We start from the raw sequence: 21,631 nt of genomic DNA, 5'->3' as shown, positions 1-21,631 counted from the left end.
CAAACTTCCCATCTCCCCACAAGGCCCCTGTTCAACATAGTAGATGAGACTGCCTCGGTGAGGTACTGGTCCTCCTTCCCTGTGTAACCCTCCCCCGACCCAAAGTCACGCGTTCCAGGACACTGCCCTTGAGTCCGAGGGAAAAATCAACCCTGGAGGGTAAATGGAGTGAAAAGGAAAGAAATATTTGTTTCTGTTGGCTTTACGTCTCACCGACGCAGGTAGGTCTTATGGCGACGATGGGAAAGGAAAGGGCTAGGACTGGGAAGGAAGTGGCCGTGGCCTTAATTAGGGTACAGCCCCAGCATTTGCCTGGTGTGAAAATGGGAAACGACGGAAAACTATCTTCCCACTACCTCCCGAATACTGGATACTGGTTGCACTTAAGCAACTGCAGCTAAGAAAGAAATAAGAAAGAGACGTGCTGCGCTAACGAGTTCACCAACTGAAATTAGTTTTAAGACATTTTGTAGGGTGTTATATGTGCTTCCAAACGACACTCTGTTTTTGAAATCGGACTGACTTTCTGAAGTTATAAGATTGACCTCGAGCACGGCACCTACAAAATGGGGTCTAATTTGGCGTTCACCGAGCTCGATAGCTGCAGTCGCTTAAGTGCGGCCAGTATCCAGTATTCGGGAGATAGTAGGTTCGAACCCCACTGTCGGCAGCCCTGAAAATGGTTTTCCGTGGTTTCCCATTTTCACACCAGGCAAATGCTGGGGCTGTACCTTAATTAAGGTCACGGCCGCTTCCTTCCCACTCCTAGCCCTTCCCTGTCCCATCGTCGCCATAAGACCTATCTGTGTCGGTGCGACGTAAAACAACTGGCAAAAAGAAAAAAATTGGCGTTCATCTTCGTCATAGGAATGTCCTTTATGTCAAATTGTAGTTCAAGAGTTATTATTTGCAACGATATAATTACAGTGGTGATATCGTTAATAAATACGGAGATATCAGTGTTGCAAAACGGTGCCATGTTTTGTGACGTGTACGCGGCTAATATACGCTCAGATGATTCACGTCAAAAATGGGCTGAATTCGTACAAGTGCTAACCCAAATTAACTGGGAAAAGCCCAGGAGGACGATGAAGAAGTAGGAGTAGTCATTACACATATTCTGAAATGTTGGTTATTTCCTCATAAATTCGGGCGAAGGAAGTCGGAAGTTTGCTCTGAATGACGTTCACGGGATTGGTAAACATTACAGTGACTTGAGAAATGTTTAGCTGTTACATTACTCTCTTGTACCATAGGTATGTTTATTTGGAAGGAATGATTCATGTTATTTCAACTGGCGTGAAGGCCACCTGTACGGCTCGGACAAGATATCTGGCCGCAAGAGTGCACTGCTGGTCATCACAGTTCAATATATTCAGCAGTGAGCTCAAGCAGAGGATTTGTAACTGACCTGTGCCGTGCAGCGTTCGCCATGCACCTGTATGTAGTGACCATCACTCGTGAGTACTGAATAAAAGCTACTCAATCTAAATATTACGTTCTTCAAGGAAGGAAATATTAATTTAATGTACTCCCGTTCCTTTTGACTGGAATAATACAACTGTTTTATTTACTTATTTAACATATTTCTTCTGTTCATGTGTTGATGGTTTGGTGATCTTCCATTTTACAAATAATAATAATAATAGGCCTACCTATTAATTAATGGAAAAGTATAAAATCATGGATATGATTTTGGGCTTATTAGACGAGAAAGAGAATACAGATTATTTGGTTGTTTCCCTCCTAGTAGACTCTTAAGACATGCAGGGGTGCGGATAACATACATCCTGCGACTCCACCCACAGCGGCGATAACGAGTCCTCTTAAATCGAAAGAAATATGGTTAGGTCTATTAACTATGAGAAAATGAAAGACTTTCTAGACCTCGAAAATATAATATAATAATAATTATTAGTAATAATTAATATATTATTATTATTATTATTATTATTATTATTATTATTATTATTATTATTATTATTATTATTATTATATAATTCGCTGGGGCCATCAAGGACCACGTTAAGTCTTGTTGCATTTGACACTGAACTTGGCCTTCTTTAGAGCCCTAATTTCCCTCATTCTTTGTGAGTGGGCCTGCTTACGCTCCTCTGTTCAAGGGGTACCGTGTCTGCTCTTCGGTTGCTCGTCTCGGTTTAGCCCGTTCGTAAATATTTTCTTGCGGAAGAGATCTCTGTTAAGGGCGTCTTCAGCTCAGATATGTAGCATTTGCAGGTCTTCTTTGGCATTTCTAAACCAGGGAATTGTGGTTTTGGGGTTTGAATCAAAAAAGTGAAAGATTTCTTTAGTTAACTTTATTCCGTCCATTCTTTTCAGATGACCGTAAAATCGTGCCCGTCTTTTTCTGATTGTGTCGGTAATTTTCTCTATTTTGCGGTAGACTTCCTTGTTGGATCTCTTTTGATGGATTCCATTTCTGTACTTTGATCCCAAGATTCCTCTCACAATTCTGCGTTCTCTTTTCTCCAGTTCTTCAAGGAGTCCTTTGTTGGCATTTAGAGACAGGGTTTCGGCTGCATATAGAACTACTGGCTTCAGAACTGTTTCATATTATTATTATTATTATTACTATTATTGTTATCCAGCTGTATGGTGTAGAGGTAGCCTGCTTGTAGAGTAGGGGCAGCGGAGAAATGGCGTGAAAAGACATTAGTAGAAGAATAAATTCGAGTGGCGTCTTTAAAAGTAGGAAAGATCACAATATGAAGATAAAGTTGGAATACAAGAGGACAAATTGGGGCAAATACCGTATTCATTAATAGAAAGGGGAGTTAGGGATTGGAATAACCTACCAAGGTAGATGTTCAATAAATTTCCAATGTCATTGAAATCATTTAAGAAAAGGCTAGGAAAACAACAGATAGGGAATCTGACACCTGGGTGACTGCCCTAAATGCAGATCAGTATTGATTATTTCAAGGAGGATGGTTGCCTAGATGTACTTCCTCTTAAAACAATCACCACCACTATCAACTTATTTCAAGGCCCTGGGTTCGTTTTCTGGCCAAGTCAAGGATTTCAATTCTGGAGTGAGGAGTAGACTGGGGCTCATTTGATAACTTTCCTCAAGCTTTTAGTTACAGAAATAAAGCGCACAGTGAAATGCCGATATCTACCTAGTTTACATAGACGTGCACTGGCTATCGAGAAGATTGTCACGTTAATTCCGGATAGACCCCCACCCTCCTCGACGGGCTGAGTGGCTCAGACGGTTGAGGAGCTGGCCTTCAGACCCCAACGTGGCAGATTCGATTCTGGCTTTTCCGGAGATATTGAAAGTGCTCAAATACGTCAGCCTCGTATCCATAGATTTACTGGCACCTAAAAGAACTCCTGTGGGACTAAATTCCGGCACCTCGGCGCCTCCGAAAACCGTAAAAGTAATTAGTGGGACGGAAAGCAAATACAGTTATTATTCCGGATAGACCCATAAGAATGCAATCGTATACTTATTTTGTCCGCTACCACGAAAGCATAGAATCAGGGGTATGTTTTGGAGGGCTTAGAAGACGAAACAGCAAGTACATACACAGAGTTCTATGCTCAAAGTTAAGAATACAGTAAGTTTACCTACCTGACGGATCATTGCAAACACGTCATTCTTCTGCTGCATCCAGTACTGTATCGAGTTGAGGAGCGAGAATTTCCGCTTTACAAAGTCCTCCATAACTTCCTGTCTCCTACGTCAGCGCGAGTAAGGTTTGAAGTATCACCGGCAGTTTTCAACGTGGCGAACAAATATTCGGTCAAACGGATAGGCCTCCGCGTAATCTTCATCGCCATGTAGAGGACGCGTTCGGACATCACTCCGCGTCTGTCTCGTCCACGAATTTCACTCGTAGCCATCACAAATGGAGTGATGTGCTCAGTCTTGGAAGAATGCGGTTAACCGAGGAAGATTCGTAGGAACGAAAGTTCTTCCGCATGTTCGTTGTATTAAAAAATCAAACTGACCAATGCGAGATCAAAATACATTTCCGACCGTTGTTTAGCGAGAAGCAACTCATGTACACATTTGTTATCGTGTGAAATCCAACTAAGAGCTTGCGTTTTGATATCAATGTATAAATGATTTTACATTTTTGTTCACGTCTTACGAACACATGTAGGTCTTATGGCAACTATGGGAGAGGAAAGGGCCAGGGGCAGGAAGCAAGCTACTATGGCCATAATTAAGGCACAACTTCAGCATTTGCCTGGTGTGAAAATGGGAAACCACGGAAAAACCACCTTCAGGGCTGCCCGCAGTGGGGTTTGAACCCGCTATCTCCCGAATGCAAGCTGATGGCTGCTTGACCCTAAGCGCAAGGTCAAGTTGCTTAGTAGTTTATATATTAATAAGTATTTTTCACTCGCAACTCGTCGGGTGACTGGCGTTATAATTCTGGATTCACGAGCACGATGTTTGGGATTAAATTCTCCATCCATGCATTTTTTCCTTCGTTTATGTCATGAACTTTATTTATAATCCCCCTTTTATAGACATTTTAAGTGCTCTTTTCTAAACTTTCATAAATAATTCCGGAAAAAATAATCACGGAATGATTCGAATATCTAATGTGAATGTCTACATCTTAGTCCCGTTCCTTGATACGGGTTTTGATATGATTTTCCAAATATAATTTCAAATATTAGCAGTTCAAGTATTAAGAGTGATTTATTTAATATAATTATTATGCGTAAATTAAAAGTCGTCCACCTCTATGGTGTAATGGTTAGTGTGATTAGCTGCCACCCCCGGAGGCCCGGGTTCGATTCCCGGCTCTGCCACGAAATTTGAAAAGTGGTACGAGGGCTGGAACGGGGTCCAGTCAGCCTCGGGAGGTCAACTGAGCCATCCTGGCAGTGGTTTTCCATGGTTTCCCACTCCTCCTCCAGGCAAATGGCGGGATGGTACCTAACTTAAGGCTACGGCCGCTTCCTTCCCTCTTCCTTGTCTATCCCTTCCAATCTTCCCATCCCCCCGCAAGACACCTGTTCACATAGGAGGTGAGGCCGCCTGGGTGAGGTACTGGTCATCCTCCCAGTTGTATCCCCGACCCAGGGTCTGAAGCTCCAGAGCACTGCTCTTGAGGCGGTAGAGGTTGGATCCCTTGCTGAGTCCGAGGAAAAAACCGACCTTGGAGGCTAAACATATAAAGAAGAGGAAGAAGAATTCAAAGTTTGGTCTAAAATGAAAAGAAAGAGGGGAAGAACTCTGTGGCTTGGTTCTAAAAGGGCCAATGTCAAAAAACCTGTTTTTGAGCTATGAGCATTTGAAGTTTTTCTTATAGTTTTCCAATTATTTTTTTCAACAACTAACTTTAAATTTTATACTTTCTTTGTGGAAGTAACCTTATTAAACGCTAATTTTTTCTATCGTATTCTTTAAAAATTGCCAGGTCTCTAATCTTTATTGGTAATCTAACATTATTGGCAAGGGCTTATTTAATTAAACGTTAACTGTTCGTTTAGTACTTAACAGAGTCATTGGCCCTTTTAACATGTTGCAAGCCAGGATAAAACGCTTTTGTATCAGTTAATATCTCATTTTCGACAAAAAATGATATTGGCCCTTTTAGACCGAAGCCACAGAATTATCGTCTGAGGAAGCAGAAGAACAGCTAGCGTATTATATTACAGAAGTTACTCTTTCTGTTTAGTTTTAATTGGTGTCTGTTATTTCACTACATTTTTGAAATAATATAATATAGCAGTGTGAAGCTATGTTTGATATTTTTGATTACAGATATCAAACGTCAAAAGGGTTATATTCCGAGATGTCAGTGGAGAAATGGCTTGGAATGACATTAGTAGATGAATAAGCTTCAGTGGAGGTTTATAAGGTAGGATAGTTCATAATATGAGGATAAAAGTTAAATTCAAGACGACATACTGGGGCAAATATTCGTTTATAGGGAGTGGAATTAACGTTTGGAATAATTTATCAAGGAAAATGTTCGATAAATTTCTGAGTTCTTTGAAATAACTAACGAAAAAGCCTAGGTAAATAATTTATAGGGCATATGCCACCTGAGCGACAGCAAAAATACAGGTAAATGATGATTCAATTTGTTAATGTTGTGGGGAAAATTACGTAGATGAGGGGAAATTTGAGTAATATGATGGATATTTCAATTTTAAATACCGGTATCTGGCAATACTAATTGGAGTCGCCGTTCGGCTCAGAATATCACCATTATCTTCCTTGAGCGCTTTTCAATAACGCTGGCTTGTCATTTTCATTTTTAATAATTGTAACCACTGGCATAGCTTGAAATCAAGACCAGTGCGAAGTACGGCGCACTGGTACGGCAGGTACCATTTTATAACACGTCTCACTTTGCAGTTCAGTGCGTGTCGCGGTGCGGTGCTTCGTTGTGACGAGGCGAAAGGAGTGGTGTTAACGAACATAGCTCATACAGTACCACAGTCACGTTCACATTGTCAAGTTCAAGGTTGAGACTGAGGCAGGTCAATGGAAGTAACAAACTTGCCGAAGTCCATACAAGGGGAGAAATGGATCTGGCCTTCTCGAAAATTGTGTTTAGAATGAATATAATTGCAATAACATTTCTCACACAGTTTTGGAGATCAATTAGCAGTTAAGCTTTCGCCGACCTCGGTGTATAGTAGATTAGAACTTGGTAGAAAAATGTCCTTTTGCTATTCCATGCAATCAATCAATGAATCAATCAATCAATCAATCATCGATTTGCATTTAAGACTCTCGCCCAGGTGGCAAATTCCCTATCAGTTGTTTACCTAGCCCCCTCAGATGATATCAAGGAACTTGGAAATCCAGCGAACACCTCCCTTGATAAGTCATTCCATTTCCTTATTCCTTTTCCTATAAATTAATATTTGCCGCAAATGTATTCTCTTTAATTCCAATTCTATCTTTATATTATGATCTTTCCTACCTTTAAGGAGGGCTACGGCGCTGATAGATTTACCGGCACGTAAAAGAACTCCAGCGGGACATAATTCCAGCTCCTTGGCGTCTCTGAAAACCATAGAATTAGTTAATAGGACGTATTATTATTATTATTATTATTATTATTATTATTATTATTATTATTATTATTATTATAACAAACTGGTGGGCAAGGGCACATGCCGACAGGGAGTGCGTTGCTGGTTGGTTTAGGGTACAATAAATAACACAATTACAAGATTACATTTATTTTACAGTTTTGTGTTTCTCTACGGGGTCGGGTATGAGGTGAGATGAAGTCTTGGCGGTCTTTTTATGATCGTATGCCCTTCCTGACGTCAACCCCATCAGAAGAGTTAATGAGATGAAATAAATGACGTGATATGTGATAAAGGGAGAGGGTTAAACCCCGTGCCGGCACATAGCCTACTCCTGTCGAATAGCACCAAGGGGTCCACTCAAGGCTTAACGTCGCCATCCGACGGACGAATCACCATCAACAGTGTCATAGCACTGCGGAGATATTTGGAACTTAATCCACGCTTTCGGCACGCAGTATATTAGAAACTGTATACCAATTGTATTATATGTCAAGAACCCCCCCTACCCTGCCGGCCAATATTCTGATGGTGAAAGTTTTTACGACCAACGGGACTCGAACCGGCTAACCACGGTGTCAGACCGTTTAGACTTAAACACCTTAACGATCATGGCCACCAGGCGGGCTTCTTTTGCAGTTTCAATTATTTCACTAAAATTTAAATTCTTCCAGCTTCTTCATGTTTGCGACGCGAAAGAGTGACGGACGAAGGAACTTCGACCTCCCGCAGTGTCATCTCTTGTTGTTTGCGTGAAGGTCAAGAACCACTTGTGGTTCGTGAACCAGTAAATGCTCTCATGTCTAGGAAACGGACTTTTTGAAAATGCATATGCTCATATGGAAATGCATATTCTGTGAGTTTATTGGATTTATTGCATATAATTTAAATATCTCGAACAAAATTGGTTTCGCCTGCGAGTTAGACATCCATTATTAGAAATTTTCTGAGTAACAGTATTTTACGCAAGCAGGCTGCCTGGTTATTGCAAGAAAGGGATAGGATGGAACATTCCTTTCACAGTCTGGGCAGTCAATAGCCCGAGGTTAGTTTTGTGAGGACTTTCTTCTGTTAATGTGTTACTTTATTCTTAGTCCGCCTAAAGAGAAGAGCAGCAGAGAGTATTTATTAACTCAGTGGGTGTCAGGTAATAGTGATTATTCAACTGATGGCGTTGTCGACATTTGTCAAGTATGCTCGAAGGAAGTGAAATGTGAAAAGAAATTTCAACTTGAACTAACCAAGCCCCATGGCACTACAGCCCTGAAGAGCCTTGGCCTACCAAGCGACCGCTGCTCAGCCCGAAGGCCTGCACATTACGAGGTATCATGTGGTCAGCACGACGATTCCTCTCGGCCATTATTCTTGCCTTTCTAGACCGGGACCGGTTTCAAAACCGACTGCACATATTACGGCAAAGGAGGGAAAGAATCACAGCACACTACAGTTACTTACTACGCATGTAAAACCAAAGCCTCCAGTGAATAAAACTGGCTTAAGTACACATTTTTAATTTTAATGCCTATTTTCTACATTTTAAGTGCATAATTGCCTGTGTATTTTAATTGTTTTCCATACATTAAAGTCCGATCCCTACTCAAAACCTTGATATAGGCCTACCTCGAATGTGCTGATGGTGGTTTAATTTATTCCATGAAAATTATTTTGATCCCACACACTGATCAATAGGGATGGAAATTCGAGCACTGAACCAATTAAATTAACTATGTCACGTGTTACGCATTCATCAATCAATCAATCAATCCCCACTGATATAAATCGTGCTTCTTACATAATCAACATGGGTTGTGCATGCACCTCTATATTCGAATCAAAGCATTGATGGGTATAGTTAGGCGGCTAAAACAAATAGAGTATAAAACACATTAACAAAAGTGACTCATCTCATTCTTTCCTTAGAAGAAAATGGTGATCCGTTATAAATTAAAATGAATGGTGTACTTTTATGTACTTTTAGTGTAATTTTGTTACAATGTACAACTCGCTCCACGTGACGTCTTACATTTTGCATACGAACCTGAAAGTACAGTAAGCAACTCACGTAATCAGTCATAAACGTGTAGTCATATCTGGGCAATGTTTTGGAGTATGGACGTTTCTTCCTTTCCGTTAATTTTCGATATTGTTTGTCCATGTAATTTGTAAATTTTGTACTTGATAAGGAAACTCTTTTTATTCGTTACTTACTACCATATTAAGTAATATTTTATTAGAATGTACATGATGTAACTTACGTCCGACTTCTTGGCTGAATGGTCAGCAGTTCAGAAGGTCCCAGGTTCGATTCCCGGGCACGACGGGGTTTTTAATCGCATCTGATTTAGTCTTCTGGCTCAGGGACTGGTGTTTGTTTGTTCCAACAATATCCTCTTCGTATTCAGACAACACACCATACTACCTACTACCGTACCACAGAAACGCGCAACAGTGATTACATCACTCCACATAGGAAGGGCATCCTGCCGTAAAACAGGGACAAATCAACATATGCGTCACAATTCGCACTCACGGCCCCACATGTGTGGGAAAAGTGCAAGAAGAAAAAAGTGAACTTATACATTAACGGAGAACACAAAGGCACAGCGAAGATTCCGTGGCTCAGACGACAGCTGAACAAAGAGGAGGCGGGGCAGGTTTTCTTCCAGGTACTCCGATTTTCCCTGTCATATATCATTCCAGCAACGCTCTCCAATACCATTTCATCTGTCATTTTTCATTGCCGAGAAGAGTGAGACAGGCTTCGGCAGCCGGCACAGTTCATATCCTCGCCGCTAGATGGGTGGTTTCAATCAATTCCTGACCCGGTCGAATGACTGGAAATGGGCTGTGGATTTCCATTTTCACAAATACACAGCCCCTGAGTAAAATTAACCAAATGTGGATAAAATCCATGACCCGGCCGAGACTCGGACCCAGCGCTCTCTGAACCGAAGGCCGTTATGCTGATCATTCGGCTGAAGAGCCGTACCAGACTTTTTTTCTCTGTTTATCAACAGTATTTGGTTATACACCTAGCTTCAGTTAATTCTGTCCTCAAGAACTTCAGTATATCCTTACTCAGGTTAAAATTTTGGCTGTATTTGGTTTAGTCTGATACTCTCAATATTCATCCTGTTACTCGTTACGTCACTACACTCTTTCTTGTGTGGTTCAGGAAACAGCGTATTTCTATTTAGTTGGGAAATTGGACATGAACCAGTTCTTGGAAATACAGTACTTTCCTCATTGTAATTCGTCTAATGGAGTCGTTTGTTTCTAAAATTAACCCGTTGTCCCCTGTGGTGCAACATTCCTGATTGGCCGAATGGTCTCACCAAGTTATTGGAGTGATCATTCAATAATTTATGATTATTATTAAAAGTTGATTGGACTTAGAGAACTATCAATGCCTGATGATTCGTCGGCAGGTAATTCGGAAGAGGAAAACAAGATATGAAGTAATTCAGTCTTTAAGATCGGACGGACTGGACAAAGCTATTTTTAGTAAACTTTAATACTCGTATAGAGATGATGATGATAATAATAATAATAATAATAATAATAATAATAATAATAATAATAATAATAATAATAATAATGAAATAAGGCGGATCTCCAACAATTGAATGTCATGGACGACATCATAGAAGATCGTGGAGCCTATACTAGCACAAATTCGTGGAGAAATCTAAAAAGAAAACTTGTAGGTAGAGGTCTACTGAAAGCAAGGTGCAACACAGTGCATTCATGAAGAGATTTTGGGAGGATAAGAAGGCGAAAACCATCAGACCAATGTACAAGTTCAAACGCGCTCTTTGAATGGGATTAATAATAATAATAATAATAATAATAATAATAATAATAATAATAATAATAATAATAATAATGATAATAATAATAATATGTACTAAGCTACCACCTGCAGGCATTTTAATTTCACGCAGTCTGTCTGCCTGCTTGTCAATTTCGACGATCCTGCTTACTCTAGGCCTACTAGATGGCAGGGTAAGCCTAATCTCCCATGGGCGTCTTTGATTGAGGTTTTTTTTAAAGATAAATGTTTCTGGTTAACACAAAATGTCACCAGACATATTTTACATGCCAAAATTGTACGACATGGAGTGTCTAATAATAATAATAATAATAATAATAATAATAATAATAATATTGGTTTTACGTCCGACTAACTACTTTTCCGGTTTTCAGAGACGCCGAGGTGGCGGAATTTAGTCTCGCAGGAGTTCTTTTACGTGGCATTAAATCTACAGACATGAGGTTGACGTTTTTGAGCACCTTCAAATACCACCGAAATGAACCAGGATTCGAACCTGCCAAGTTGGTGTCAGAAGACCAGAGCCTCAAACTACTGAACCACTTAGCCAGGCATATGAAGTATCGAATAGACTCTTTTCCGCCCTTCAAATTTCAGACTGCCTCTATCGAGTTTGAATCCTCTATCTTGGGATCCGAAGGCTGACATTCTACCACTGATCCACAAAAAAGGAAAGCAAAACAAAGCAAAGTCATCTCCGTACAGGGCATGAGGGCCCTTGGAGGGTTGGAAGGTAAAGGCTTCTACTATTTGTAACCTCGGCACTTAATGGGGTAGAGTGGTTAGCTCTACGCCCGGCCGCCTTTGCCACCAGAAATTAACCTGGTACTCATTTTTGGTGTAGGCTAAGTGAACCTCAGGGCCATATGCACCTCCGGGGATTCGAACCCTTCCGGGCGAACCGAGTACGCCTTTACCGCCTCGGCCAGGCAGCCCCTACCACTGATCCACAGAGGAAAGTAACGTCCGCAATAGAGTTACCAGGTGTACTTCCGAACATGCGGAAGATATTATGTACATCTGTAGATTAATGCACCCTAACTGAACTGTGAATGACATCAACATATACTGTATACTCATAAAATCTGTTACGGTTTTTTCACTTCCGTTCACCATTTGTCACAGTAGCTGGGTAAAATAACCTTCTTCCGCTGGGTTATTCCGGTATTATTAGCAGACAGCCTCCCTCCATCGAACTTAATCCTATGTTTATTCTCGGTACAAGGAATAGGAAAATGAATTCAGGATTGAAATGACGTGGATAGTGTTCCACACAATCCATCTCTTGATATTATGACAAATTTTCAGTTTATCTGCTGCCATCTAATAACAATAATATGGCTGAGGATAGTAACGCAATTAAGCCATGTGATCACGTGGATTATCAGGCTGCCTTTATCTTCTTGAATTGTTCGCTTTGAAATGACTGTTCGTTGGTACCATCCAAGGGAGACGTGTGTTCTCCCTGTGGTGTGAGCGGTATAAAACATCCACGGAATTCCCTGCCTGTCGTAAGAGGCGACTAAAAGAAGCCGCACGGACTCTCAACTTGGGAGCGTGGGTTTGCGACAACGGGACACTTAGCTGAGTCTGGGATTGCTTCCACTTGCTTGTGCTACGCTCCTCACTTTCATCTATCCTATCCGACCTCACTTGGTCATCTCTTGTTCTTTTCCGATCCCGATGGTATTGGAGCATTCGATACCTAAGGGAGTCTTTCATTTCGATGCTCTTTGGATCCCTTGTCTTCATTTGGCCGATACCTGCATTTTTCGAAGTGTCGGCTCCCTTCAACTTTCCCTCTCTGATTAATGTTATATAAAGGATGGTTGCCTAGTTGTACTTCCTCTTAAAACAATAATCACCACCACGGAGACGCCTGAGTTGTCCCCTGTGATCATCAGCGCTTGGCTTTGTCTACTCTACTCTGCCGTTTGGATAAATAATTGCCACAAAAAAAAAAAAAAAAAACGGATGGACGTCAAATTCAATCAAACAATTACCATCAAAACAGGTAGAGTGAAATTCACCACAAATTTCTAGGTGCCAGCGCTGAGTCATATTCCTAGTTCTCACTCACGAAAGAATCATCTTATGGTCAGCCAGTATAAATTAATTTAACAGCTAGTCCTCATTTGTGTATCCATGAGGATATTTCAGGCACTGAAGTGAATGGACTCCATTCAAGACAACCACCAATCAGAGCAGCTAAGGACCTGACTCCACGTGTTGCTGATTTTTAATGTATATAGAATTTTTCACCTGTCTCTTGGCACAGCCCAAGGAAAACTGTAGCTTCCACCAAAGTCTGTCTCATTTGTGGTTGTGACACTATGGGAAGTGTTGGGGGTACGAGTAGTCCTCAGCAATAACATTTAGAGCATAACTAGCATTTTTACTCGTTCTTCGTATGGGAATTTGGAGTGGATTACATGTTTCCTTCAGGAATTTATCCGAAGTAACACGGCTCTATTCACACGCTTAATGCGACATGTTAAAATTATATTTTCCTACGAAAGCGCGTGCAAGTAACGTGAAATATGATGAAGCTGAACAAACTGGAGAGAGAATGGGGACTATTTCCGAATTCATTGTACGGTACAGTTCCTGTTCCGAAGTTGTGCGAAATTCTCTGTGGTTCTCAGGTTGCATATTGTATCTCTGACCACTTGCGTGCTGCTCTGACGTTGACACCTCCCTTAATATCTGCCCTACCGAAAAGAGAAAAATGGCTCTTTAGTTTTTCCCATTGTCCACCTTGAAGTGACATGCACGTCATGTCCTACGGGACTTGGATTAAAAATGCACTTTTTCGTAATCATCTAAGTTATTATCCTCCGTACGATAAATACGTACATGGTATAAAAGAACGGAAACAGCATATTCTTAAACGTTTGTTATATGCAGTCTTTTGATAGACCTAATGTTAACGAAAATATTTGACAATAATCGTCCTATAAATACCAAATCCAAGTGATTAGCATGACGTCATATGCACTGATAACACAATCCTGAGTGAGTAGAATCCAAATACGTAGTTAAGTCCAGCAGTTTTGCACTTTTAGGAATATACAAACAGATAGTTAACCAGACATACAGACGGACAGACAACAAACGGAAATCTTCTACCTCATGTTTCCTCGGTGTTTAGTTACATTAGGTGGGGTTGATTTTCAACAAAGAGAAATATTATGCACCTCTGATTTTCTCTTGTTATGGATCCTTCAAATAACTGTACGTCTGTGAGGGTGTACATCATTGGCTGCAGAGCACGAAACCCGTAGAAAATAATTTTCTCCGTCATTTGAAGAGTAAGCGAAATTATGTACTATAATGATTTAAAATGAAGGGGAGATTCACATACAGTCTACAGATTTGACCTATAATCAATAGTGTAACGGAAAATTGAAAAAGAAAGCTCTTCTGTTCTTCCTCTAAACTCCCATTAAGTGATTTTTATATTATATGCATATTGAAGCCTGCACCTGGATGAGTAGACTATAGATACGAAGTTTGGCCGAGATATAACCAATTGTGTAAGAGAAAATTGAAAAAAACTCTTCTGGTCTTTCTGTAAACCCCCGTCTGTTTAGTGATTTTTAAATAATATGCATATTGGAACATGCTACTGGATGAGTAGATTCTAAATATGAAGTTTGCTCGAAATATAATCAATAGTGTAGCAGAAAATGGAAGAAAAATTCTCTTCCCGTCTGCATATAAATCGCCAGTTTATTCAGTGATTTTTAAATTATTTGCATATCAAAACCTGCTCCGGGATGGGTAGACTCTTAATATGAACTTTGGTGGAGTTATAGTAAATTAAAAAAATAAACTCGCAGTCCGTTCAGTGATTTTTAAAATTATATTCATATCAAAACCTATGCTTGGTTGAGTAGACTCTAAAAATAAAGTTTGATCTATATTCAATAGTGTGAGAGAAAACTGAAATATACATATTTATTCTGGTCTTCCTATAAACACCCAGTCGATTAAGTGATTTTTAAATGATATGCATATGCCTGCTACTGAATGAGTAGACTCTAAATATGAAGTTTGATCTCGATACATTCAATAGTGTAAGAGAAAATTGAAAAAATCTCTGGTGTCCCTATAAACCCCCAGTCTGTTCAGTGATTTTAAATGATGTGCATATCGCAACCTGCTCCTGGATGAGTAGACTCTAAATATGAAGTTTGGTCAGGATCTATTAAGCGGTTTACCCGTGATGGTAGAACAGACACAGACAGACACGAAAGCTAAAAGCTACTGATAGGATCTTCAATTGACCTGAAACTGAGAAATATATCAGTTTGGCTAAATAAATGACATTACAGACAACGGACCCTGTAGAATTTTATTTATAAGATTAATGCATCTAGGCGTTAGGAAGGAGACACTCATAGTGCTGCAATAGCACTTTCTGGCCGAGTGAGAAAATCAATAGGAAATTGTCTCACACTTCTTAATACCGGGTGAGCAAAATAAATCGGGCCCGGAAAATATTGGTAAGACTGACGCGGAACTGACTCTTGTCAATGAACAGAACTGCCCATCACAGGAAATGCTGGAATCCGTGATTCCGACACACGGCTCGATTGCTGTCACATGTCTGCTCGTGCGCACCTCCCGCATCTCCAGAGTACGTCGCTGTACATGCGAGCGTTTTAGAGCAGCAGACGTGTTTAGTGACCCGTTGAATGCAACACAAAATTGTGCTCAAGATGAAACAGCGCGTGTTCATTGTCGAGTGTTATCCGAAGCACGATTCATGGAAAACGTGTGCGGAACTGTTTGCGAAAGAGTACTTTGGCAAAAACCTCCAGCAGAGTCTGCAATGCAAACCTTAGTGGCAAAATGGCGTGGAAACGGGTTCTGTGGCGAATAAAAACCGTAACTATCCGAAAATAATTCGAACACCAGAAAACATTGCTCGAGTGAAGGAAAGACTGAAACGAAGTCTGACGAAATCTGTGTATTGTAAGTGGGAATTAAGAGATGATCATGTGGAAACATTATCAAAAAAAGAAGCTGTATCTGTATCCTTAAAATGTACTGTTGCGCATGCGTTAAAGCGTCCAGACGAACCTTGGCATATTGAGTACTACCGGTGGCTTCTGACAAGGAGAGGTCACGATGTCCGCATCACCGATTTTGTTCATACTTCGCAGGTTTGTAGTACTACATAAGAAAAACACACTAGCAACGTAGTAGCGTGCAACTCTCAAAAATTTCCGAAGAAAACGATTTTTAAAATGTCGAGAAAAGTTACGGGAGGTTGAGCATGCCAGGTACCATCAAGCGAGAGACTGTGGCGCGGTGGTCGAGTGGTTAAGGTTCGCCACTTCAGATATGAAGATGGCGAGTTCAAGACACGCTCGTCTCAGCTTTTTTTCCTGACAATTCCTGATCCCCTTTTGCGAATGAGAGCAGCAGTTAGTCACTGTCTGCGTTTTGTCGTATGACGGTTGTGTGCGATGTAACCTGACGTGCTCATCATAAGTTCGATCGGCATGGAGATCTCGCATGTTTGAATGAAAGTGTTTTTGAAGGAAGCTACGCAAAGTGCAAGCGAGTTCCTGGGAGAGCAAGCAATAAATAAGCAGTTGAAAAGGGCCATGACTTAAGTCGAGCACCTTCTTTATATAAATCGCTTACTGGATCCCGGCGAATCTGTAGAAATTAAAGAAGAGGCCGAATTACTCGGAAAGAAAATGTTTAAATCTATTTTGACAGTAATAGAAGAAAATAAATTTTAATTGATGAAAAAAGAGGTAAAAGGGGGTAAAACGCTTGTAGCAGCGTGACTCGTGCTCGCCATCTTCATACGGAAGTGGCGAACCTCAACCACTCGACCACCGCGCCAGAGTGTCTCGCTTGATGGTACCTGACATGCTAAACATCTCTTAACATTTTTCAACATTTTCAAAATCGCTTTTTTCAAAAATTGTTTGAGAGCTGCGCGCTCCTACTTTGCCAGTGTATTTTTGTGATGTACTACCAACCTACAAAGTTTAAACAAAATCGGCGATGCGGACATGTGACCCCCTTGTGAGTGAAGTGGAGTCATGACTTCTGGATCCTTAGTTTTTCATTCCTTCAGCTGAGGCCATTTCCAACATTTTCTGTGATATTCATTAACAAGGATCAATCCCGCGTCAGTCCTATTGTAAATATTTTCTGCGCCAGTTTTATTTTCCCTATCCGATACACCGCACGCCTCATTATGGTACCGCCTTCGTGGTTTCCCTTATGACCTCGAACGTTTAAGATTTTAACCTTTCCCAAATATGCTCTTAAAAATAAGTATCACCCAAAAATGGAAAAATAAGACCAGGCTATGTAGCCTACTTCCAGCAAATGATTTTTGCCACTAGTTCTATTACATTAAAGATACAATTTATTATACAATATTATTTCAATACCTTAATGAATTCCATTACGAGTTCTTTTAACTTAAGCCCACTAGTTTCTATAATAAATTCATTATCAATCATTAAACTGTGGCCAGAACCAACGGAATTTTAAATTAATATTGCAGTCTTACATAACGGTGACAGACCCATCACTGCTCATGCATACCGATTCAAATCGGATTAGTTATCGGAATTAAGAGTGCTCTGACAGTCGCCGTGGACACAAAATATTTGAGTAAAATATATATTTTTTTAAATCCATAACTTACGTCTTACTAGTATTCCCCATTTGTTTGAGCACTTGTGTCTAGCAGTGTCGCTATGCTGCTGGACATTAAAACGCTTTATAGCACTTACTTTAACTTCGCACAATTTGCAGAAGAGTTTTCCTTCCGTAGAAAAACACCTCTCCCGAACATCTTTAACGCAGTATCTTAGATTTATTTAACACTCCCTGTCATTACAATTTCTTTAGGTATCTATATGTCAGTTCTATCACTATGAAGCCTTGGATATTGTCTATGTTGAACTTTTTAAGAATTGTGAGCGAAGTAAGATAATTTAGACACTACCTGAAGTGGTCACGAGGTACAAGAGCTAAGACAGGTACACTTGAGAATACAACAAGACGGCCTCAGTGCCTGGAAGCGAGCTGGAAGACAGCAGTCAATCACACCCTGTACCCTGCTGAGTTAACGAGTTCGAAGTGATGCCTGTTTGGTGTGGAGAGGCTGCCAAACAACCTTCTTCCTCACTCTCTTCAGTCTTCACTCTTTCTTCGTGCCGAGTGCAGTAGACAGTTTGGTAACCCCGGCTGCAATAGACATAGTAAATCCTATAAGCCGCCAATAGACACCGGGCACCCGCTGGAAAGTAGTGGTGTGAGGCGAGGTCGTCATGTTTCGTCCCCATGTGTAAGAAGAGCCCTTGTCTCCTAACAAGGGTGACATTCCAGTGGACGTAAATACCCGCACTGCAAGTCTTAAACTAGTGATGTAAACTCAGACGATATACAGTAAGCGTCAACTAGGTGTTCAGCTTACCGGGCGAGTTGGCCGTGCGGTTAGAGGCACGCAGCTGTCAGCTTGCATCCGGGAGATAATGGATTCGAGTCCCACTATCCGCACCCCTGAAGATGGTTTTCCGTGGTTTCCCATTTTCACACCAGGCAAATGCTGAGGCCGTACCTCAATTAAGGCCATGACCGCTTCCTTCCCACTCCCATAAGACCTATCTGTGACGGTGCGACGTAAAACAAATTGGGAAAAAAAAAGTATTCAGCTTTGAGATCCGAGCTTCAAGTTTCGTAAAAAATGCCACATACACATTTAGATAAGCAACATCGGACATCGAATTCAAAGTACAGTACTTTATTCTGTGCAAAATATGACGTTAAGGCCTAAACAACTAAAATTACGGAAATATGGCCGAAACAATTGAAGAAATATTAAAATATGTATTTGTATGACCTATAGATATGTCTAAATATGCTAAGAAATGTCCAATTCGTGCTTAATTCCAACAAGTAGCTAAAACGGAAGACGGGAAGAAAATATGGAAAGATGATATTTCCTCAACATCCGAACCCTGCACATGATGGTGCTAGTAACAGATTTAAACTAACCCGGCCTGAAGACGTGACAGACGATGGCTTGGCAGCTACGAACTATCAAATCATTCCTACCTAGAAGGAAAAATGGGTTATTAGCACTCCATCGCAGCTATATCGTTTAGTCAGAGGCAGGTTAAATGTGATACTCTGAATTTGCCCGCAGAATGTGGTCGACGCTCAACAGGATAAAAAAACAAATCAATGTAATCAAGGTGCAAATGGGAAACTCTTGATTCCAGCAAGATAAGACAATGTCAGAAACAAACAACCAAACGTATTGTCCAGTAATGACCTTTGTCTTCCTACTAAGGATATTTTCTCAATGTGGGTGCTACAACTTCTGCATAATTTAGATGTTAATGTGTAACTTTCTTATTTCCGTTTGTTGGTGATGTTTATGACGTCATACGCCAAAATGATAACGGCCGAGTATGTCTCCTTTAATAGGCTGTATGTGCCGCGTACAGCTGTTATTTCAAGAAGCACTTTTATCCTCTTGCCTTGAGGGTGTGGGATCTGAGTGACATTGCTATTGGTTTCGCAGCCGCAGTTCGATTCGCACCGAAAACACTTAGAATTTTCGAACACATTTGCACATCCATCTTGTTCAGATAAAATCTCTAATCTACAAAGCTCCTGTGGCTCTGATCACGACATCACCAGTGGTGTAAAATTGCAGGCGTCCTTGTCATCAACACCTGAACAAATTTCAGCTTTCACAGGTGTCTCATTGTCAGGTATCATTTACGACTGTGTTAGCACGGAACCTTCCAGTGTCTGGAAAGGTGCTGACTAATGGCATTCAATGTACATCCTGTTGCTTTGTGCTATTCATAGGACCTTCTCTTCTCTAATCTTCCTTTCTTAATCCGTTTACCCGCCAGGGCTGGTTTTTCCTCGGACTCAGCGGGCGATCCTACTTCTACCGCCTCAAGGGCACTGTCCTGGAGCGTGAGACTTTGCGTCTGGGGGATACAACTAGGAAAGAGGATCAGTACCTCGCTCAGGCGGTCTCGCCTGCTATGCCGAATAGGGGCTTTGTGGAAAGGGGGAAAAGGAGGGATAGAAAGGGAATAAGGAAGGAAGTGGCTGTGGCCTTAAATTAGGTACCATCCTGGCATTTGCCTCGATAATGAGTGGGAAACCACTTCGAGGATGGCTGCGTTGGAATCGACCCCCCCCCCCCACAGCTGAGTGGACTCCTTTCGAGCCCTCGTACCTGTTTTCAAATTTCGTGACAGAGACGGGAATCGAACGCGAGCCTCCGAGGGTGGCAGCTAATCACATTAACCACCATGCCACAGAGGCGGAGCTCTTCTTTAATTGCTCAGTGAAAATATCGTCGAAAAACTGCCATTTTCGAAATTGTATAATATGCCTCAGCGTTAATATTGGTTTGTTGAATTTCCGTTCCTCTGCTTCTATGCTATTAATAAAATCTGAACTCCTTGAATCCCTTTTTCTAAAACAAAAGTTCCCCTTTTCTAGCTCAGTGAGAACGTCGAAATCAAAGTATGTCATTTCCTACATTGCATAATGTCTGTCAATAGTGCTACCATGAATGTACAAGAATTGATCAACTTTGCGGTGATGTTATAAGACATGACCTGGAAACTAAGCCATTCTCTGAATACATCAAGGCCTAGAGAAAGTAATGAGGAAAAGATCATCTTTGGATGGAGTGTTGAAGGCTCGCCAGGATTGCTTTGGAGTAAAATCCAAAAGGGGAGGAGATCCAGGACATCCAAGAAACGACGTGTAATGCGAAGCAGAAACAGGCTCTGAGATCTTAAACGGTGTTAAATTATGGTGGTGGTGGTGGTGATGTATGAACAGTGTCGTCACTGTTATTTCTCTTATAACCGATCAAGTGGTCGCGTGGTTTGGGCCACGTAGCTATCAGCTTGAATTCGGGAGGTAGTGGGTTCGAACTCCACTGTCGGCAGCGCCGAAGATGGTTTTCTGTGGTTTCCTATTTTCACACCAGGCTGTAACTTTTATTAAGGCCACGATCGTTTCCTTCCAATTCCTAGCCCTTTCCTATCCCATCATTTCCAGAAGACCCACCTGTATCGGTGCGACGTAAAGCAAAGGGTTAAAAAAGTCCCCGGTTTGTTTTTTCATAAAATTCAAATCATTTCATATTTCATTTCAAAAGGCATAGCCCCTACATTTGGCCATTAATGCGTGAAAGTGTGTGAAATTAACGCTTTATCATGCAGTTTTGTTCTTGTTTGATTTATCACTGCATGGACTAGTGTGATGCAGGTCTCAATTCATCCCTATCTTACGGTAATCTTTTCATCTCTACATGTCTACGACATCGTATATCTACTGAGTCGTTCGTTATATTCTTACCTTTGTCTACCCATACTGTTCTTACCATATACACATCCTTCAAAAACTAATTCAACAAGCTCTGGGCGTCTCATGATGTGTTTTATCATTATCTCTCTTCTTTTCGTCATATTTCGCCAAATCGGCCTCCTCACATCAAACTGATTGAAGTATCTCTTCACTTACGATCCGATATACCCCGTCTGACTTTCAGCATTCTTCAGTAACACCACATTTCAAAGGCTACTATTTTCTTTCTGAGCTAGTCAGTTTCACTTTCATGCAATGCCACGCTTCAGACGAAAGTCTTCAAAATATCTTTTTAACTTCTAACTGATGTTTCAAAACTTCAAAAGGAAGTCGTCCCTTGCTTATTCTAGTCTGCATTTTGTCATC

The 21,631-nt window shown here is 40.9% G+C and overlaps 1 protein-coding gene across 1 annotated transcript in view; it reads left to right on the top strand.

Annotated features, from left to right (window-relative positions):
- Positions 1–1,338: 1,338 nt before the first annotated feature.
- Positions 1,339–21,631, top strand: part of LOC136875694 (serine protease inhibitor 42Dd) — a 135,320-nt gene continuing 115,027 nt past the window's right edge. The window contains exon 1 of the mRNA XM_067149253.2: positions 1,339–1,460. Within this exon, the coding sequence (XP_067005354.2) occupies positions 1,433–1,460 (28 nt within the window). The 5' untranslated portion in view covers positions 1,339–1,432. The remainder of the gene's footprint in view (positions 1,461–21,631) is intronic.

The sequence above is a fragment of the Anabrus simplex genome, chromosome 6 (assembly GCF_040414725.1).
Source record: "Anabrus simplex isolate iqAnaSimp1 chromosome 6, ASM4041472v1, whole genome shotgun sequence".
Classification (NCBI taxonomy): domain Eukaryota; kingdom Metazoa; phylum Arthropoda; class Insecta; order Orthoptera; family Tettigoniidae; genus Anabrus; species Anabrus simplex.
Note: the sequence above shows the minus strand (reverse complement) of the source record. Positions and strands in the feature narration are given on the sequence as shown.